The 21,398-nt window shown below is 47.6% G+C and overlaps 1 protein-coding gene across 2 annotated transcripts in view; it reads right to left on the bottom strand.

Annotated features, from left to right (window-relative positions):
* Fstl4 (follistatin like 4) overlaps positions 1 to 21,398 on the bottom strand; it is a 466,097-nt gene that overhangs the window by 185,062 nt on the left and 259,637 nt on the right. For both annotated transcript variants that reach the window (XM_029483851.1, XM_021176957.2), the window contains exon 4: positions 7,358 to 7,603. In XM_029483851.1, coding sequence (XP_029339711.1) covers positions 7,358 to 7,603 — 246 coding nt within the window. The remainder of the gene's footprint in view (positions 1 to 7,357; positions 7,604 to 21,398) is intronic.

Here is a 21,398-nt window from a genome sequence, read left to right as displayed (position 1 = left end):
CTTCTAGCAGGCTCCTCCTCACGGATCTGTGTAGTCTTTGCTGAGGCCTTTTAAGGGGCTCCTGTTCCGTCACTCCAAGGGACTGTATGTTGCACACTCACTAATGTGTGGATTCAGCCAAAAAATTAGTAGAATATCTCCAACCAGGTAGGCGGAGAAAAATAAAGCAGACACCTACATTTGTCAGGACCTTCAGCATGAAAGGGGGCTAGGCACGAATAAGAACTTTTCATGGAGGGGGTCTGGTGCTTTATAGAACTTCTCCCAGCATGCTAGCCAGCTTGAAGTTCACACAGGAAAGCCCTGGTCCTGCAGGAATCATATATCACATCATATCAATGACACCACACCATACCATATTATACCATCCCATATCATATCATGTCATGTGCTACACCATACCATACCATATCATACCATAGCATATCATACCATATCAAATCACATCATGTATCATGTCATATCCACCAATCATCTATCTACCCCGCCTCTGCTATATGTGTGAACACAAGTACAGAGGCCATTGGAGAGTGTTGGGTAACTGCCCCCCTCCATTTCTCTCTACCTTACTTCTTTAGGGCAAGTCTATTGAGTAGGCTGATCATCAACAAGAGCCAGTGATCATCAGGCCCCGACAGCTCTGGGGTTCCAGGGGACCTTGATAGCATCCCCAGCCTGTTATGTTGGTGCTGGAACCTGAACTCAGGTCCCCATGGTTGTGCCACAAGAGCCCTTCAACACTGAGTCATCCCCATGGCCCTGTGTAGGTGAGCTTACATAATTCAATGGCTGAGGTAGATGGGGATGGAGAAAGCTTACGTGAAAGGATTCTGAGGGATTCTGCAGCAAAATCTTTTCCTTTGACTCTAGGATTAGAAAGTGAGCCTGCCAATGGCCGACACACCGAGGAAGTTAGAGAGAAGCAGGGGTGGGGTGTAGAAACAAGCAGAAGAGGTGCTGAAGACAGCGGGGGGAACAATGGCGGAGGTGGGAGGTTCAGAGACCGAAGCTTGTTTCTGTGCATGAAATCAATGCAGTGCGAGACTTTCTCAGCTCAATAACTTATTAGCAATTTTTAATTACTGGGTTGTAATTAATTCTTTCAGGATGCAGCTGTTCTGTGGGGCACGCCACACGTGCTGAACTGATAGTGTTCTTGCGCATTTTCAGGGGACTCAGACCAAGACATTGCTTGCTGAAACCCAAGGGGAAATAGTCAAAGAACATACACGTTTGTTTGAAGTCATTTTCCTCTTTTTCTACTCTGGAGCAGATTCTACAAGTGGAAAAAAATGCGCCCTGGGGAGACTGCAGTGGGGTGTGTGTTTGTGCTGGGGTGTGGGTAAATTTTCAGTTCAGCCAGTCTCTAATTGTATACATTGATGCTGGTCAGATCTACGGAGTGGGAGGAGTCCCCCACATTAAAGATTGCTCACCGATTCCTACATATCCTGGAGGTCTTGGTGTCTGGTGAGAGAGGCTATAGGCTAAGATTGAATGGATGCTAGGGACTGGAGCTGACCTTTGTTCCAATGGTCACCTCCTCTCCCTAGTACAGCATCATTTTGAGTTCACCCTGCTCTGTTTGGCCCTTTTCTGAACTCCACTTTCCCTGTGGGATCCAAATTTTAGACATTTGATCCTTTCTGTGCCCCTCGAAACCTTCCTCATGGTTTCTACCTGGCATTCCCTCTGTCTTTTCAAGACCCTCCTCCTAGGGCCTCCTCTGCCAAGCACACTTATGGAGCTTCTCACTCCTTCACATCTTCTGACAATTGAAGGCCTTCTTGGCTTCTACCAACACGTCTCTAAACCCTTCTGTGCACTCAGGGAATTGCTTTCTTGCTGGCTAGCAGGGTTTCTTGCTTCTTGCTAACCAGCTAGGGAACCTGGGAGACTCAGCGCTCTTCACAGAAGGAGCCATTTGGAGGAGATCCAACTCCAGTCACTTCCTAAAGAAACAGGTAGGACCCATCTTGTCTCCTCTGGCTTGAAGGAAGAGCTACCACCCCTTTCCTTCGGGCCGTATCTGGTGTAGCCTTTGCATCCTTGTACAGCTGTGACCGTGAGAGCTTGAGAGGACAACTGAAAAGGACAAACGGTTGACTTTGGCTCATGTCTCTAGGGGATTCAGGCCATAGTCATACTTACGCATTACTTATGCATTAGGATGCTGTGGTAGTGGGGGAGTGTGGTGTGGAAGGTTCTTTACCTCATGTTTGCTGGAAAGCTGAGAACGAGACTATAGGAAAAAGCAAGTTCTGGAGGATACACCCCATGACCTGGCTCTTCTCCTTCTGTTACACCTCAAAAAATGCTACTGTTTCATAGATGAAGGCATTAATGTCAGAACCCCTAAACCCCCACAATTCCATTCTAGTCTCTGTCTGTCTCTGCCTCTCTCTGCCTCTCTCTGTCTCTCTCTGTCTGTCTCTCTGTCTCTGTCTCTGTCTCTCTCTCTCTCCCTACCCCACCACGTGGCTCAGGTTCACCTTGAATTTGTGACATTTCTGCCTTAGCCTGCCCTCATCACCTCAGTGCTGGGTGACGAGCTTGCAGCGCTGTGTCTAGCTCCTGATACAATCAGTAGAATGCCTTCACAGACATACTGAGAGGAGCACTTTACCAATTCCCCTGGCATCTCTCAATGAAGCCAAGCTGATGCTCAAGACTCATGGCCATGTAATTGGGAATGGACTTTACAGCCTGTTAGCCTTGCTCCTTGAGAGTGTCTTGCTGTCTGCAATAACATCACCACCATCCAGAGGCCCTCGATTCCACTCCTTTCATTCTCACAACAACCCATGGCATGAAGGTACATCTGCTATTATACCCACTTTACAGATGAGGCCAGCCTCAGTGGCCTACTCTGGGAGGCATAGCAACACATTTGGCCCTGAAAGCCTGGGCCTCCCTTTACTTCCTTGGGCCTCAGTCTTTCCTTGTTAGAGGACTTTCAAGCTACGGAAGCTGCTCCTCTGGTAGAGTTACACCATGCCCCATTCTCCCACAGCTCTGCAGCAAGATCTCACGCGTCCGTCCTGCTGACTAAAGTCTCTTGTGATAAGAGTAACTTCCCTTGGGAAGGCAGATGAAATTTATAAAGGTATAGAGATGGCCCTGGGAAGGTGTGGAGCCTAAGCTAAGTTCTGAAGGCACCAAGATGCAAGTAGCTCAGCAGCAACAACAACAACAATGATATAATGAGAACAACAGTGAGATGAGAAGAAAGGGAGAGAGAGAGCGCGAGCGAGAAAGAAGGTTCTCTGGCAGCAAGATTTACTTTCCTAACACGCAGACAAGGAGTTGAGTTCCCACGACTGTCCACCAACACTCAAGGAAAAACAGAAAGCTAGGGTGCTAGGGAGATGGCTCAGCAGTGAAGCGCACTTGCTGCTCTTGTAGAAGATGGACATTCAGTTTTCAGTGTCCATGCCTGGAGGATCACAAGTGCCTATAATTCTAGTTCCATAGATCTGAAACCATCATTTGGCCTCTAGCCCACAGACACACATACACACATACACACACACACACACACACACACACACACACTTCTAAAACATTAATATTTGAAGGATCGAAAAGCCCAGTGAATGTGTGGTCTACTCATTTTTTAAAAAATGCAAATGTAGATTATTTTCTTGGCTGTCCCTAGCCTGGAAGCATGCAGATCCTGGGCAATCTAAAGGACATCTGCAGATGCTCTGCAGGCCGAGGAGGCTGAGGACAGGCAGGCTCTAGCCACCCGCTTTGCTTCCATGATTTCATGGTATGTTTGGAAACCCGCCCAAATATGCCATCATATCAGCCGTAGAACCCAACCCTAGTTTGTTGAGGGATTGCACAGAGAGCAAGTTTGTAGGAGAGGGAGCGTGACTTCAAAACCAAGTCAGAAAAAGAACCTTTTAAAGCGGAAGCTACTGTGCACAGAAGAACACACTGTGACAAGATGCCTTCAAACACAAGCTCTGTCTGAAGCCGGGCAGCGAGTCCCATCCAGCGTCTGGCTGTATGACCTTGGTGGTATTTGGAGTTGCAGAAAAAACTCATCCCCCAAAAAAGTCTTTCCCAGATTTCTCTGTGCTCCTAACTTTGAACAGGAGATGCTCGGCTTCTGGCCCAGGAGGCTGGGGTTAGAGCTGCAAACTTGAGTAGAAGCCAGCCAGAGTTTGGATTTAGTCTGATTTTTCATACAGGAGGCCAATGACTCCTAAATGATACTGTATTTTATTTAGCAGTCACAAAGAATTCTGTCACCATAGCAACCAAGACTGATTGATAGCAGAAGTTTTCTTATGAGCAGGGGGCTTAGAATTCTGACTCTTCTCTCTTATCGTGTAGCGAGGGCTGTGTGTCCCCAGTCTGCGCTGGGCAGAAGCCTTCCCCGCAGGGGCTCTAGACACAGTGCCGTGGTCCAGTGTAATCTGTCACAGCTCTTCCTCTTGATCCACACACTCTGGCCCCATATGAGAGACCATGTATTGGTGGCTTCTGGGCCAGATAAACTCCTACAGGGTGAAGTGTTCTTTCATGGGTTCTCTAGAAACTGTGTTTTCATGGGCAAACGTGTTTTCAAGTTTCCCATGTTAATAGCTTTGTGGAAATTTGTAATGAATGACTAATTGTCACCCGTGGATCTCAAGCTGGTATTAAACAGACTGCTGCCATGGTGAGGTAGGGGCAGCAGACAATGTGGTCCTTCACCCCTCTCTCCTCAGCTCCCACCTCCTCAGTCCTAACCAGCCTCTGCCATCAGCTTCCTATTGGAGCCAAGACTCTGGGGGGAGTTCCTTGCTTAGGGCTGATGTGCCATCTACCCCCATGAGTCCCTATTAATCAGTGTCTGAGTCCCTCCAGGATACATCCTAGAGCAGTGATTCTTAAGCTTCTTCTTGCTGTGGCCCTTTAATACAGTTCCTCAGATTGTCGTGACCTCAATCATAAAATTATTTTTGATGCTACATCATAACTATAAATTTTGCTACTGTTATGAACTGCAATATAAATATCTGTATTTTCCAATGGTCGTAGGTGACCCCTGTGAAATGGTCATTTGACCTCCGCCCTAAGAGGTCATGACCCAGAGCTGAGAACTCTAGAGGAATCCTAGGAGACTGTGCCCTCCTGCCTGCCATGCCAGGCTCACTCCTAGCCATAGGTGTTAAAAGGATTTCCAAGAAGTGCAGATGTATGGATCAGGGGTAGAGAAGAAGTCCTGGTTCTGGGTAGACACTGTGTGAAAGCATCAGGGCTTGGTACACACAATCTCCTATAGCCATCTCTATTTGCCACTAAGCAATCTGGGCTCTGAGAGGTCCCCAGGAGGCCCCTAGGCAAAGCCTCTGTTCCTACCTCTGTGTTCCCTTCTGGTTGGGCATCTCTGTGCTCTAAGCCTGTGGCCATATTAGCTGAGAAGAAGCAATGACAGTTTATATCAGTAGAGTGGGCCAGGAGTCATGCCTCATGATCTCTGTGTATCTCCCTTATTTTCACAGCCAGAACAAGCAGTGGTGGCCACCAAGCCCATGTTACAGCTGAAGGAGAGGACAGAGACATACAGAGAGGCACCCAGGGCCACACAGCTGAGACATACCAGAGCCCAGATGTAACCTGGTATTTTGGGACTTGTGGCGACATTGCTCACTGTCAGGGGATCTGGAGGGGAACAGCTCTGCATTGGGGGTAGGAAGAGGGGGGAGGTTCACAGAACTGGTGATACACTGCATTAGGAAGATTCAGTGCATAAATTCAATCAACACGGAGCCCAGCTCGAGACTGCCCTCGTCATCCCTCACTGCGGCAGGGTTTGTGGCCGTTGTTCTTCCCCTCGTGTGAAATGAGAAATGCTGTTTGAATAACCGATGTCAGGGGAGGCTCTGCACACTCCGATGAGGAAATAAAAAACCTTCAGAAAGATGCAATTTGGGGGATATTGGAAACCAGAGAATGGAACATCAGTCTATAAAATTCAACACGGCCAATAAAGCTGGAGCAACTGGTCAAGTGTTTTAGTGCGCTCGGTTGCAGGGGAAGCGGCGGGCACGAGCTGGGCAGCACTTCCAGGCATCCGTCCTCAGCTCCTTGTTGTCTCATTTGCATAATGCACCTCATGATTTTGAAGCACCTTAACATTAGCGTCATGACCACGGTGATGAAAATGTCACAGGCTCAAGTGCACCTTCCCAGAGCCCACGCCACCATGGCTAATCCAGAACAGCCTCTTTGTCACCAGGGCGCTGGCGGCTCACAGCAGAGGGGGTGGAGGCTCATATACCTGGGTGTTTCCACTTAGATTGGGATGACAATTCCAACCCAGTCTTGCACTCTATGGCACATGTGCACGTCACAGGGAGCCTGTAAGGCCCAGCTTGTCACTACAGAGCAGCTCAGAAGCCCTCGGTGGCCAGCACTTCAAACACACACATCTCTCTCCTCCCTTCCTTACTATATCCAAAGCAGATCCCAGACATGGCTGGATCCGAGGCAGCCCTTTCACCTCCAGCATCCTCTAGCTCAGCTTGGTCTGGCCAGCTGCCATGTCCTGTTTCTATAGCACAGGAAACTTAAGGCATTCACGGCTGTTTTACTCATGCTCATAAGCATCTCTACAGGGCACGGCACATACTCCTCATTGAGGGCACATTCACATAGGGAATAGCCCCTAGCCTCTAGCCTTTATATCCACGCGCATCTGTGAGCCTCTGAGCATCTTTGTGCTGTACTGTGCTGGGTGCTGAGAAAACATTAATACATAAAACAGAACCCCTCCCTGTAGCTCTTACGGTCTAGCCCCTTTCTTCCCACCTAACCCCCATGCATAGTGAGTCCTTTGGTCTCTGCCTCCATAGGTGTGTTCTACTGTCTTCGCTGACTTTGTTCAGAGCTTCTTTGAAAAGGCAAAGCGAGGGATGCTCTCCCATTAGCTGGGGACCACTCTGCTTAGCATCATCTGGTCATTTTAAATGCACAGTGTAACTTCCTGACTCATGGAACTCTTTTCCGAGGGATGCATATGGTCTCTGTTGCCACACTTTGCAAGGACACACGCTGTGTGGAGACTTGGGTTGTACCTTATTACCCGGTGCCCAATAGTGCCTGTATCTGTTAAGGGTTTGGTTTGGCCTCCCTAGATTCTGTTCTAAGGGTGGGCTAGGGTAGAAATCTCTGGAGTAGGACTCAGACTTAATGTATATCACTGAAAGGTCCCTGCTGCTCTTGGGTTAATGTACCAACTCTTCTCTTTACTGCCTCTCTACCCAAGACCTGTGCACCCAGCACCGTTGTCACTGGTCACAAGAGTATCAGAAGACTCATCTCAGAACTCTGAAGCACAGGCAAGGGGCCCTCTTCCTACCTTTGAGGAAGCAGTCCTTGCTGTGTACACTGACAATTCGCTTGCCCAGCAGGCAGGCTGCACGGCGAAGCTCACAGTGGTTCCCGTAGAGCCTCCCGTCGGAGCCGCACACAGGCATGTAGCGGGGCCTGCACACCTCCAGACACTGGCACGAGGGCTGCCCTGTCGTCCTATTGAGCAAGCACCTGCTCCCGTGGCTGCAGAGTCTCTTCCCACAGGAGGCTGACAGCCCAGGGCTGGGAAGACCTGTAGAGGCACAGAGACACAGAGGGTTAGCTCAGGGCTGGAGGACAGAGGTACCAACAGTCTATGTTGCTCTTTTAGGTCAGGAACAGTAGAAGCACACAGGCCTTAATTTCTTGTGAGGCTGAGGTGACCCAAGGTGGAGTGTGGGGCCTCTGGGTACATGGAGTCCCCGTTCCTCCAAGAAGTAGTTATAGGAATCAAAAGGGCTGTCTTGCTATGCAGAGCTACTATTTTGATGAGAGTCACTCTGAACATCTCAGACCCAGCATCGGACCAGTGCATCCCTGAACCTGTAGGAGGGCCCTTGGGGAACACTTGTGCTTTCATGGGCTCACTTCCCCTTGCTCTCAATGGGATAAATGAAAGCTCCTAGTCCTGTGCTCACTAAGAGGTGCCTAAGACCAGAGGACTGTCCCGATGCCTTGAGACCACCTCACACACTAGAACTGCATCAAAAGTATCATAAAACTGGTTTCTTCTCCCATCCCTTCCTCTGTCTTCACTTTCTTCCTTTTTCCTCTTATTCCCTTTCGTTTTTCTTTCTTTTGAGACAGTATCTCATACAAATCAGACTTGCGACAAATTCTTGATCTTCCTGTTTCCATCTGCCAAGGGCTGGCACTGCATGTATGGGCCACCACACCCATCATTTTCTTTAAGTGATGACTTGCAGCCAGCTGTGCACTAGGTCCTCTGACAGGTTCCAAGGATCAAGAAGATGCAACTCTGCCTCTCTCTGACCTGCTCATTCTGGTTGAAGATGGAAGTGACAAAGCCATGATATAAATCAGGCCAGTGTGGTGGCTTAAATGAGGGCAGCCCCCATAGGCTCATGCATTTCAATGCTTAGTCTGCAAGTGGTGGAACTGTTTGGGAAGGATTGGGGGTGTGGCTTTGCCTTGAGTTTGTGGATCAGATGTGAGCTCAGCTACTGCTCCAGTGCCATACCTGCCTGCCTGCCTGCTGTTTTCCACCATGATGGTCATGGACTCACCCTCTGAACTGTAAGTCCCCCACAAACTTTTCAATGGGTCTCTTTGGCCATGGTGCCTTACACAGCAGTTTAAAAGTAATTAAGACAGCCAGGTCAGGAAGGAGCTATGGGAGCCTAAGAAGTACTTTTCAGTCCAATGTCAGACAATAGTATAGTTGCAGGAAATTGAGAGAGCTAAACAGAAGAATTAAGGAGTGCTATGTCTACTCTGGGAAGTTCCTGCATAGTCTAAGGGGATGTGTAGTAAGGAGGGGGTGGGGAGACCATCAACAGGGCCATCCTCCTTCCACCCCTGACCAGTCCTCTATATCATGATCTCTATCTGTAGATAGAAGCCTGAGACCCTGGAACTGGCAGTTGTCATATTGCTTGAGTATGTCCCCTGTATCTTACATACACTCACAAGGAACTTTGGACAGAGGTGCTCAGAGCTTAGACCCAGAGGCAGGTGGCTGGCGGGTGGTTTATATCACTGGTAAGAGAGAAGTCCACCCAGAGCATAAAACTAATATTCTACTGGAGGAGAGGAGTCCAGGGAACTATGGGATGCCTGGTGCCATTAATGACAACATATGGCATGCTGGGATTTTTTTTTTTTTTTTAAGAACTAAAAGTTCAAATAATTACAACGTGGATGCAGCATTTGCAGCTACGGGAATGTTTGTGATATGTTGTAATGCAATTGTCGTCCATGCTTGTTATGGCAGTACACACTGTAACCTCAACATCTGGGAGGTCGATGCAAGAGGATGGGAAGTCCAAGGCTAGCCTTGGTTACATACTAAGTTAAAGCAGGTAAGACTGACCGACCAACCAACCAACCAACCAACCAACCGTCTTCCATATGCTATGCAAGACAAAATGGGTCTGGCTGTCAACATTGAGCCTTCAGGCCCATGTTCTTCTCCCTAGGACAAACGTGTTTAAGGGAAAAACAAGAATCCTTCTTTTCCTGTTTTGGGTTAAGTCTGCTTTTCATCAACATAGATATGAAAGGGGGAAAATCAGTTATGGGAAGATTAACTACTTAATTCAATAACTCATTTAAATTCCCCTAACCTTGGCAAGTTAAGAAATATCGACTTTTTTTCTTGCATCATAATAAACTCGAAGGTCAACATATCTCCGCAGCATAAAAGGGCAAAACCAGAGCGGGGTGTGAAAATCTCCTTTATCCACTTGGCTGACTGTCCCCACATCACTGCAAAGGCTCCCTCCACTCCAAAGCCACCCTCCTACCCCAGCAGCTTTTCTGTGGAGGTTGAGGAGTTCTGGGGAGGGAAGGGTGCAGAGAGCAGGCTCTTAGCAGAGGAGCTCTGGGCTGGACCCCCCTCCCCCGCCCCCTCAACCTCCTCCAAGCCCATCCCATATCCCCCAATCTCGGTGCCTAGGGCTTCTGGTTGCTTTGCTACCAAGTGTGTTTGATTAGCAGCATTCTCCTGGGTTGTTGGGAAATGGGCCACTCTGGAAAGTGCTGGCAGCTATGAGAAGAAACTAACACAGTGCTGAAACAATCAGCTTTTGTTTCTTTCCCAAGATAGGGCAAGGAAGTGAAGCCTTACCACCAGATACGGTTTCTCTAAACTTCTCCGTGCCAGCAAAACAGAGCTGAAAGCAGGCTCATTTAGAAAAGAAACAGCTCAAGTCTCTGGCTTCTCAGACTCAGCTGTGCTGCGGCTTCTCCGGCTGTGACCCCTCTGTTCTCTCCCGGTGCCTATCAGGTCTGATTTACCCTGGAGAGTCCTTCTTAGAGTCAGCCTGAGCTCCTTCCCTAGATCCGGTGCCCTGGCTCCAGCTTTAGGGGGCTCCACAGGGGCTGGATGGACCACTGTTCTTCTGTGGCCACAGAACACTCAGGTTTTTAGGAACACAACAATTTTAAGGACAACTTAATGCCGATGTTCTAATGCCAGGTCAGAGGCTGGCACACGGGGAGGGTGACGGGGGGTTCCATGTAGTGATCGTTTGGGAGTCCATCTTTGCCTGCCTCTCTCAAGTGGGTCAGGAAGGGGGTGAAAGGGTCTGAAGCATGGCTGGGACACAGAGAGACACATATTCCTGGAGGTTCCTTCTTCAGTCAGGAGACCCCTAGAGAGGCAGACAGAACTTCAGAGGCCGCCTCCTCCACCTGGCCTTCTTCTCTGAAAGGCCAGGTTGTATTAATCACCACTATTCATTTCTCCATGTAGAATGCTCCCACTGACTAGCTTGCAGGTGGCTTTCTGTAAACTGCACTCTGAGGTGGTCACGGTTAAGAAAACACCTGTGCCAGCCGGTGGCCATGGTCGACAACGAGACTGCTCACCTTCTCTCTCTGCTGCGGAAATCAACTATGGCAAATATTTGATTCCTAATTATTCGCAATTAAGACAAAAGGAGCTTTAAAGCCCCAAGCATGTCCCTCACCAAGGCTGTGGACAGTAGGCCTCCATGGTGGGGGGTGGGGGCGGACACAGGCATGGATGGAGACGCTGACCATGAGGTTTTCCTCATTAAACCAGCCCCTCATCACCACATCTTTCCTGTCATTAAAGCAGAATGACTTCCCCACTCCTACCGGGACGATGATAAAACAGTAATGGGAAAGGTAACGGAGTGAGACTCCCAGCAACTGCCTCCAGTGTTTATGAGGACAACCGTGATGCATGAAAAAGATCGCACATGCCTAATTTATAGTCATAAAGGAAGTCATTTACCCAGGTTAAAAACTGATCATCTTGCCAAATAAGCTGCTTTTCAACACTAATTAAATTTACCGAACATGGGTAGACGTGGGAACTGATAACATTAAGGGATGGTGGTGGAGCCACAAATCTATTGTACTAGTTGGTGCTGAAGACCCTCTGCTGTCATTCAGAGAGGACTCTAGATCAGTGTTACAGACCTGGTGGCCAGAAGCTCTGAGCTTGGCTGTATGAGGTGTGACTCAGTACTAGCCTGAGCCCCACCAGAGGCTGTTCAAGGTGGGTGAGTTCCAGGATCGCACCGTAAACAGTGAGTGTGGCTTCCTCGTAGCACAATATTGTATTCAGTGTAGGTCTTTCCTCCTTACCTAAACCTTTCTGGAAACATCCTTACAGAAGGGATTCTAAACCCAGTCAAGGTGACAGAGAAGATCAACCATGACAGTCACAATTGTGTGAGTGCTACCATAGTAGTGAGGCGGTCACCCAAGCAGGTTCCTGGTCAACTCATCTCGGCATGTCCTCTGCCCTCTCCTGCCTTCCTGTCCGTCCTATCATGAAGCAGTGCAGAGACCATGCTCTTGGATTTCTTTCAGCTTCCTGAAACAAGGCCACACAGATTTCTTTTGTTTATAATCTACCCAGCCTGCGGTATTCTATTAATGCAAGAGGAAACAGTCTAAGATGAGGGGAGACCCACTCACGTTTCCACTCGGGATGTGGACTGCTGGCTGATGTGTTTTCCCCAGTGTTGTGTCTCTGTGTCTAGAATTCTTCTCCTGCTTGGTACAGATGGTGGCCCCGTCTTTCCCTCCACTTGTCTTAGAAGTGGCTGTTCCATCTCTCAGATATAGCCACATGCCTCCTGACTGCCATCAGCACTTATACAAAAGACCCCAGGATGAGATCCTACAACTTCATATACACCCTGTGAGGTCACAGAGATGCGCTGAGGAAACCACTCACTGCTGAGCCCCAAGGAGTGAGTGAGTTGGGTACAGAAGATAGAGAAGCACACACAGCACCCAGAACCTCCAGAATTTTGTCTGCCATCTGCTACAAACCCTAGCCTGGCACAACAGCGGCCTCCAGCTTCTGCTGGCAGAGAAGTCCATGAGAGTACATGATCCCTATGGGTGGCTGAGTGAATGCTCGATCACTTATGCATTGGTCGTGTGTGTGTGCGTGTGTGTGTACATATGTGCACATGCACGTGTATGCATAAGTATGCAAATTCATAAGTGGAAGCCAGAGGTCAATCTCAGGGGTTATAGGTGTCATTCCTTTTACTATTTTGTTTTAAAAGAAGTACTTATATATTTTGATTTATGCGAGTGCATGAACACTTGGATAAGTTATATGCACCATGTACATGCAGATGCCAGTAAAGGCTAGAGGGCGTTGGATTCCCTGGAATTCAAGTTACAAGCAAGTCTGAACTACCTGATGTGGGTGTTGGGAACCAAACCCAGGCTCTTTCTAAGAGCGGTGACTGCTTGTAACTGCCACGCCATTTCTCCAGACACAGTAACCCCCCCCCGCCCCCCGCCGCCATGATCCCTTTTTAAAACAGGATCTCTCTCACTGGGACTGGGGGTATTGATAATTAGACTATTATGGTTCAGTCTGTCAGTCCCAGATTCTCCTGGTTCACATATGTGCCAGTGCACCTGGCTTTGCACATGGATGAACTCAGGTCCCCAGGCTTGCATGGCAAGCATTTTCCCTACTGAGCTATCTCCCCAGCCGTGGTCACGTCTTATTCATGAGGAAGAGACTGGGGTACTGGAGACATTAAATGCACACAGGAAGAGGGAGACAGAAATGAGGTAGCTGGGCAAGGCTTATTGCCAGTGCATGACCTACATAGGCTGAGGACACCAGGACCTAGAGGCTTACCTTTCTCACTGGGATGAATTGCTTGTATCATCACTGGGGTAAATGTTTAAGTTCGCACATAACCTCATAGTCCAGGCTGTTGAGGAATGGTAAGCATTGAGCTGAACAGAGACCTCTCACTTAGGTCAGGGCTTTGGTTTATGTAGGCCTATTAAACAAGGCACCAGGGTGATACTATGAGGCCTTGTCTTATTCCCAGGGAGCCAGGCCAGGGCTCTCATCCTTCCCAAACTGAGTGCTAGCTTCAACCTCACAATGAGACTCCAGAAAAGGAGGAGGGCCGTGGGGCTCCAATCACTAAGCTTGGCTTTAGAGAAATTGCTCTTTGGAGAGGTACTATGGATGGGGCTGGGCGTGGGGCAGAGCCAGAGACCCAGGCACCATGGATATACAATACCACTGAGCCATGTCAGAACTTGTCTCAGGCCTTAGAGTTTCCCTCAGTTACCCTCAAGTGACCACACACTCGAACCTTTATTTACCAGGCCTGTGCTCCTAGGTGTCTGGTAGTAGCCGTGTGACCCAAGAAAAGCGCCTTATCTCTCTTATTTAAAATTATAAACAGCATCTCCCTGGTCCTTAGGAGACGCTGAGAGGGCTGAGTGAGATTATCCACCAGAGGAGATTGGTATGCAGCAGAGATGGGGCTGAGTCAACAATAGGAAGAACAAACAGCTGGAAATGAGGGAGCCCCAGGACTTGTCAGACTCAAGAACCCATGGGCATGGTGCAGTCACTGGTGACTGGCTTCGGGAGGCCGGCCTTAAGGGAAGTGAACATGCTTACAGTGCAAGTATTGACTGGGCTGAGAAGGCAGACTGAAAACAGCTTGCCTGATTCCCCACAGAGCACTTCCCCTGCAGTTACCCCAGGATTTGGTGGGAGCATGGCAACTCTATCCAGCTTTCAAACTGGGTGAGGCTGAAATCACAAGCTGTCAGGACAAAGGAACTGGAGTTGATTGATTGGAGGGCAAGCTCTGTGGGTCTCATCAGGTTCTTGCAGCTCACTATCCAAGGCAGCCTTGTAGGGGCTAGGGCATCGGCATGGGAGCATGGGTACATGTGTGTGTGCATGTGTGCATGCCTATGTGTGAGTTCGAGTGAGTGTGTGTCCCACGTGTGCGGGTGGTGGCCACAGGACAACCTTGGCTCATGTTCTGGTTCTGTTCACCTTTTTTTGAGATAGGGTCTCTTACCAATCTTGGAATATATCAAGGGATTTGCCTCTGTCTACTTCCTCATCCTGCCTGGCTTTTAAACGTGGGTTCTGAGGATCAAACTCAGGTCTCCCGTTTTCCAGGAAGGCACTTACTGACTGAGACATTCTGGACCCCCCCACCATCACTTAAAAACTAATCATCCCTATTGTTTATTTTAGTTAATTAGTTGCATGGTGCTGGAGATGGAACCCAGTGCCTTGGGCAGGGTAGCCAAATTCTCTACTTCTCTTCCTCAGATCTGCATCTACACAGGCCCACTGTGCAGTCAGTTTGAAACTTATATCCTCCTTCCTCACCCTTTTTAATGATTGTAACAGATGGCTTCTTCCCCTCTGCAGTGTGGGAGGACAATGAAAACTCTGTCTTCACAATTTCTAGAACTTTCCCCAAGCATTAAAGGAGCTCCTGGGTTCTGTCCTAGGGTTCTTTCGGGCTCTTTAACATAGAATTGGGGAATCTGTGTTCCCCAACAGCAGGCCCTGGAGCAGGGTCCGAGGCAGCCAGCTGGGATCTACAGAGTGCCAGGGCCCATCATGAGGTCTTTGTAGTGTCAGCTAGGCCCAGGCTCCAATCCTCAAATATTCAAAACTAGGTATAGGGGCTGGCAGAGTCAGCTGAAGAAAAAAAAAAAAAGCCAGGTAAAGATAAATCTGATAGCCTTCCGGTTTCCATCTGCGCCCAGAGCTGCTCCTGTGCCACAGCGCTCTCTCCATACCCGAATACCACTGGGAGAGAGCTGGTCTCTCAGGAGTGAACACAGGTAAGACCATGACTTCTGCTCTGAGGGACCACCCAGAGTCCTCAGGACACAGGAACCAAGGAGCAGCCCAGGACAAGGTTCTTTTGTTTTTGTCTGCTCCCTGGAGCTGACCCTGTGCCACAGCTCTCCATACCAAAATACCACCAGGAGAGAGCTGGTCTCCCAGGAGTGCTGACACACCTGTGAGCATAGGTAAGACCACCAACCACTTCTGCTCCAATTCCTGGTCCAAGAGACACCTGCCCAGAGACATTAGGACATAGGAACCAAGGAACAGCTGGGGACAGGACCCTTCCAGTTTCTGTCTGCACCCTGGAGCTGACCCTGTGCCATAGCTCTCCATACCCAAATACCTCCAAGAGAGAAGGTTTCCCAGGAGTACTGACACACAGGCTTGCAGGAGGGACAAGCCACAGTCAGAGAAAGCAAGACCAGCTAACACAAGAGATAAGCAGATGGCAAGAGGCAAGGGCAAGAACATAAACAACAGAAAGCAAAGTTACTTGGCATCATCAGAACTCAGTTCTCCCACTTCAGTGAGCCCTGGATACTCCAACATGCCAGAAAAACAAGACTCTGATTTAAAAATCACATCTCATGAAAATGATAGAGAACTTTAAGGAGGACATAAATAACTCCTTTAAGGAAATACAGGAGAACACAGGTAAACAAGTAGAAGAGGAAACACAAAACTCCCTTAAAGAACTACAGGAAAACACAATCAAATAGGTGAAGGAATTGAACAAAACCATCCAGGATCTAAAAATGGAAATAGAAACAATAAAGAAATCACAAAGGGAGACAACCCTGGAGATAGAAAACCTAGGAAAGAGATCAGGAGTTATAGATGCAAGCATCATCAACAGAATACAAGAGATAGAAGAGAGAATCTCAGGGGCAGAAATACCATAGAAAACATTGACACAACAGTCAAAGAAAATGCAAAATGCAAAAAGTTCCTAGCCCAAAACATCCAGGAAATCCACAATACAATGAGAAGATCAAACTGAAGGATAATAATTATAGAAAAGAATGAAGATTACCAACTCAAAGGGCCAGTAAATATCCTCAACAATATTGTAGAATAAAACTTCCCTAACCTAAAGAAAGAGATGCCCATGAACATACAAGAAGCCTACAGAACACTAAATAGAATGGACCAGAAAAGAAATTCCTCCTGTCACATAATAATCAAAACACCAAATGCACAAAACAAAGAAAGAATATTAAAAGCAGTAAGGGAAAAAGGTCAAGTAACATATCAAGGCAGACCTATCAGAATTACACCAGACTTCTCACCAGAGAGTATGAAAGCTAGAAGAACCCAGACAGATGTCATACAGACCCTAAGAGAATACAAATGCCAGCCCAGGCTACTATACCCAGCAAAACTCTCAATTACCATAGATGGAAAAATCAGGACATTCCATGACAAAACCAAATTTACACAATATCTTTTCCACAAATCCAGCCCTATAAAGGATAATAGATGGAAAACACCAACACAAGGAGGGAAACTACACCCTAGAAAAAGCAAGAAAGTAATCTTTCAACAAACCCAAAAGAAGATAGCTACACAAACATAAAAATAACATAAAAAATAACAGGAAGCAACAATCACTATTCCTTAACATCTCTTAACATCAATGGACTCAATTCCCCAATAAAAAGACATAGACTAACAGACTGGATACGTAAACAGGAACCAGCATTTTGCTGCATACAGGAAACATACCTCAGTGTCAAAGACAGACACTACCTCAGAGTATCTTTACCAATCCGACACCTGATAGAGGGCTAATATCCAATATATACAAAGAACTCAAGAAGTTAGACTAAATAAGCCCTATTTTTAAAAATGGGGAACAGAGCTAAACAGAGAATTCTCAATTGAGGAAACTCCAATGACTGAGAAGCACCTAAAGAAATGTTCAACATCCTTAGTCATCAGGGAAATGCAAATCAAAACAACCCTGGGATTCCACCTCACACCAATCAGAATGGCTAAGATTAAAAACTCAGGTGATAGCAGATGCTGGCGAGGATACAGAAAATGTGATACATTTACACAATGGAATACTACTCAGCTATTAAAAACAATGACTTCATGAGATTCACAGGCAAATAGATGGAACTTGAAAATATCATCCTGAGTGAGGTAAGAAAAGAACAGTCACAAATGAATACACATGGTATGCACTCACCAATAAGTGGATATTAGCCCAAAAGTTCGGAATACCCAAGATTCAATTCACAGACCATATGAAGCCCCAAAAGAAGGAAGACTAAAGTGTGGATGCTTCAGTACTTCTTAAAAGGGAGAATAAAATACTCACAGGAGGAAATATGGAGACAAAGTGTAGAGCAGAGACTGATGGAAAGGCCACCCAGAAACTGCCCCACCTGGGGATTCATCCCATATACAGTCACCAAACCTAGACACTATTGTGGATGCCTGGAAGTGCTTGCTGACAGGAACCTGATATTGCTGTCTCCTGAGAGGCTCTGCCAGAGCCTGACAAATACAGAGGCAGATGCTTGCAGCCAACCATTGGGCTGAGCATGGGGTCCCAGATGAAGGAGTTGGAGAAGGAACTGAAGGAGCTGAGGGGGTTTGCAGCCCCATGGGGGGGAGCAACACTCTCAACAGGTCTGACCTCCTGGAACTCCTGGGTACTAGACCACCAACCAAAGAGTACACATGGAAGGACCCATGGCTCCAGCCACGTATGCAGCCGAGGATGGCCTTGCTGGACATCAGTGGGAGGAGAGGCCCTTGGGCCTGAGGGTGCTTGATGCCCCAGTACAGGGGAATGCCAGGGTGGGAGGGCAGGCGTGGGTGGGTGGATAGGTGGGTGGGGAAGCACTCTCACAGAGGCAGGGGAAGGGAGATGGGATAGGCAGTTTCTGAAGAGAAGACCTGGAAAGAGAAAAACATTTGAAATGTAAATAAAGAACATATTCAATTTAAAAAAGAAGAGGTGAATCTGACAATATGTGCAGAGGCCCAAGGCTGGTTGGTGAAGGTGTGGCTCACAGGGAAGGGAAGGAGCAGAGACAGACACACTGGGACTGAAAACAACCATCCTCCATCTGTAAACCGAGGACATACCTCCAGACAGTGTTTTAACTTAGAGGTCTTCTGGCTACATAGACTATGAAGGGAAGTCATCTTACTCCTTCTCCTTCTGTTTGCTCAGTCAGGTGATCTGAACCAGCTTAGGAGGGGTTATTTCCAAAACCTTCTTGCGGATGAGAGCAGCATAAAAATGTGGAGCACAAAAGGAGTTTTGTTGCTGGGGGCGGGGGTGTTTCGATCACAAGATGGCTTTATTTTAGAGCGCGTCATCCAAAAGAAACTCCTCTCCTCAAGTTCTTTCCTCTGCAGAAAGCCCTGCCAGCCGCCCTCTGTCTTAGGTTCTGTCAGCAGGCCCCTCGTTTTCCCCCTAGGTACTGAAGTCCCTTGTCACATTCTCTGGCTCCTCTGAGGTCCCTCCATCTTTGAACTGATGGCACCAGATGTTGCTGGTTTCCATGAATCTGCAGCGGCTTATCCATGCCCCAGTACGTGGGTTTGTTCCAGTTTCTCCACTAATGATTAAAGGGCACGACTCCTCTGGCTGCCTCCAATTATTTCAGGAATTACTGTGGTGCACCCAGTTGGAGGAACTAGAATGTCTCCTGCCACTTTCTCTCTGGAGATTTAACCAGCCTAAAAGGATGCTAACTCCTAGAGCCCCTGTGCACGAGCCTCTGCCTCTAGGTCAGCTCTTTGTCTTGATTAGATCACTTGTCATGGATGCATCAAGATGATAACACGGTGTGACAAGATCTGGAATCCCTTAAGAGGCAAGCCTCTGGGCACACCTGTGAGGGCCTGTCTAGCTTAAAGTAGCATTTAGGCATGCCTGTAGAGGATCGAGTTGGTTAGGTAAATTGAGGTGGGAAGGCCTGCCCAAAAAAGGTGGCGCCATTCCCTAGACTCTCTAAAAAGGAGAAAGCAAGCTGAGTGCAAGTATTTAACTCTCTGCTTCCTGGTTGGCCACACAATGTGACCAGCTGCCTCCATCTCATGTTGCCCTGCCCTGATGGCCTATATGCTTGACCTGTGAGACAAATTCTCTGTTTCAGGGTAACTTTAACATTGGCAAGAGAAAAAAAAAAAAAAGAGAGAGAGAGAGAGAGATGCATGGTTTCAGTCTTGATTATACTTTTCAAGGGGAAAAGAAAAGATTAACTTGACACAGGATAGATGGCTCAGTGGTTAAGAGCAGGCTTCTCTCCCATAAGATCTGTTCTCCAGGATCCACAGGACGGCTCATAATTGTCTATAACTACAGTCCCAGGAGATCCAGTGTCCTTTTCTGGCCTCTGCTACTCACACACATGGTGCCCAGACATATAGGCTAGCAAGTCACCCATACACCTAAATAAATAGTTAATAACAAAAGTTGAATATTAGCTCTTATACAATAGACTATTTTACAGTTAGGGTGGCAGTCTCTCCTCAGATACCCTTCCCTTTATCTCAGTGGGACAATCAGCCATAAAAAATGTTTATTGGATAACATTGGGTAACATGACAAAGATTAATAATAGTATTAGATTCTAGGCATGATGGCGAGTGTTAATTGTCAGCCTGACACCTCTCAGAATTCATCTGGGAAGAGGGTCTCATCGAGGGCTTACCCAGCTCAGGCTGGCTTGTGAGCATGTTTGTGGGGACGATCCTGCTTCCCTTGATTTGCACTGCACTGATGTGAGAAGATCAAGGCTAACAGCTGTTGCCACCACTTCCTGGCTTAGGCCCTGGACTGTAGAACAGCAGAGAAAACTGAGCCCCACACACATATGCTCATTGCTCTCTGCTCTTGGACGTGGATGTGATAGGACTTGCCAACCTATGCTGACTTCCCCCAAATGATGGACTATGACCCAGAATTGTAAGTGTGAACAAGCCCTTTCTTCCCTGCTTGTCAGGCTGTTTTATCACAATGACAGAAGGGGAACTTGACACTAGGGTCAGTGGAGATGAAACCTCTGGCAGGTGAGCTGAGTGACTTGCTGGGTCTGCTCCTCACAAAGCCGAAAGAGCCCATGGGGACATGGCTTCCTTACTGCCTCCACAAGGACCAGCAAACACTCTGTCTTCACAATAGGCTCACACCGGCAGTGATCATCTACCAGGTGCTGCATTGCATTAAGGTCTGAACTTCACCCCAAAGATCAGGCATGGAGAATAACTGTATATGACAGGAGATCTTGCCGCTAGAGTGAGGAGGAAGGGGAAGCTTCCAGAAGGCTAACTCAAACAATAACATAAAAAAAAACCTCAAATTCCAAGAAAATCTAAGGTTTTCTTAAAATGGGTATTTTAACCAAAGAGGATAATCAGATAATTTTAGGAAGAGAATTATTACTATTGAGACTCAAATTAATGGCTTCCAACATCAAGTAGAGACTATATCTAGAATGACCCTGAACAAAAGGGAAGTAAAGGAAATCTGAAAAATACATCAGTCCCAGGTGCTACAGGGATGGCCCAGCCTTAAAAGGCACTGGCTGCTCTTGAGAGGAACCTGGTTCTGTTCCCAGCTCCCACATAGTGGCTCACAGGTGTCCCTAACTCCAGGACTAGGGATCTGGTGCCCTCTTCTGGTCTCCTTGTGTACTGCACACACATAGTGCACTTACAGGCAGGCAACACACACACACACACACACACACACACACACACACACACATTAAAAAACCAGTCCTTCAAAGTGAAATTGTTAAGTAAAAATGAGTAGAAAAAAAGCCCTTTAAATATGTCCCTGTAAGTAGACAATCAGAGAGTTTCCAGTTAAAATTGGGAGTCAGACAGGCATCATCATTATCACCATCATTATTGAAAAACGAAATAGCTAAGATAGAAAAATGAATTAACCTTAATGTTTAAAAAAGGAAGGCAATGAACAGTTACTACCGGCTGCTGATTATATATACTTACAGGCCCAAGAGAGTGGTGGGAAATACTGAAATTAGCCAGGCCTGGTGGTGTAGTCTGTAATCCTAGCTGTGTGGGAAACTGTGGTGGGAAGAGTGACAGATCAAGGGTAGCCTGGGTTACAGAGGGAGTCAGGGGAAGCCTGGGTTACAGAGGGAGCCAGGGGCAGCCTGGGTTACAGAGGGAGTCAGGGGCAGCCTGAGTTACAGAGGGAGCTCAAGGGCAGCCTGGGTTACAGAGGGAGTCA

Source organism: Mus caroli, chromosome 11 (assembly GCF_900094665.2).
Source record: "Mus caroli chromosome 11, CAROLI_EIJ_v1.1, whole genome shotgun sequence".
Classification (NCBI taxonomy): Eukaryota; Metazoa; Chordata; class Mammalia; order Rodentia; family Muridae; genus Mus; species Mus caroli.
Note: the sequence above shows the minus strand (reverse complement) of the source record. Positions and strands in the feature narration are given on the sequence as shown.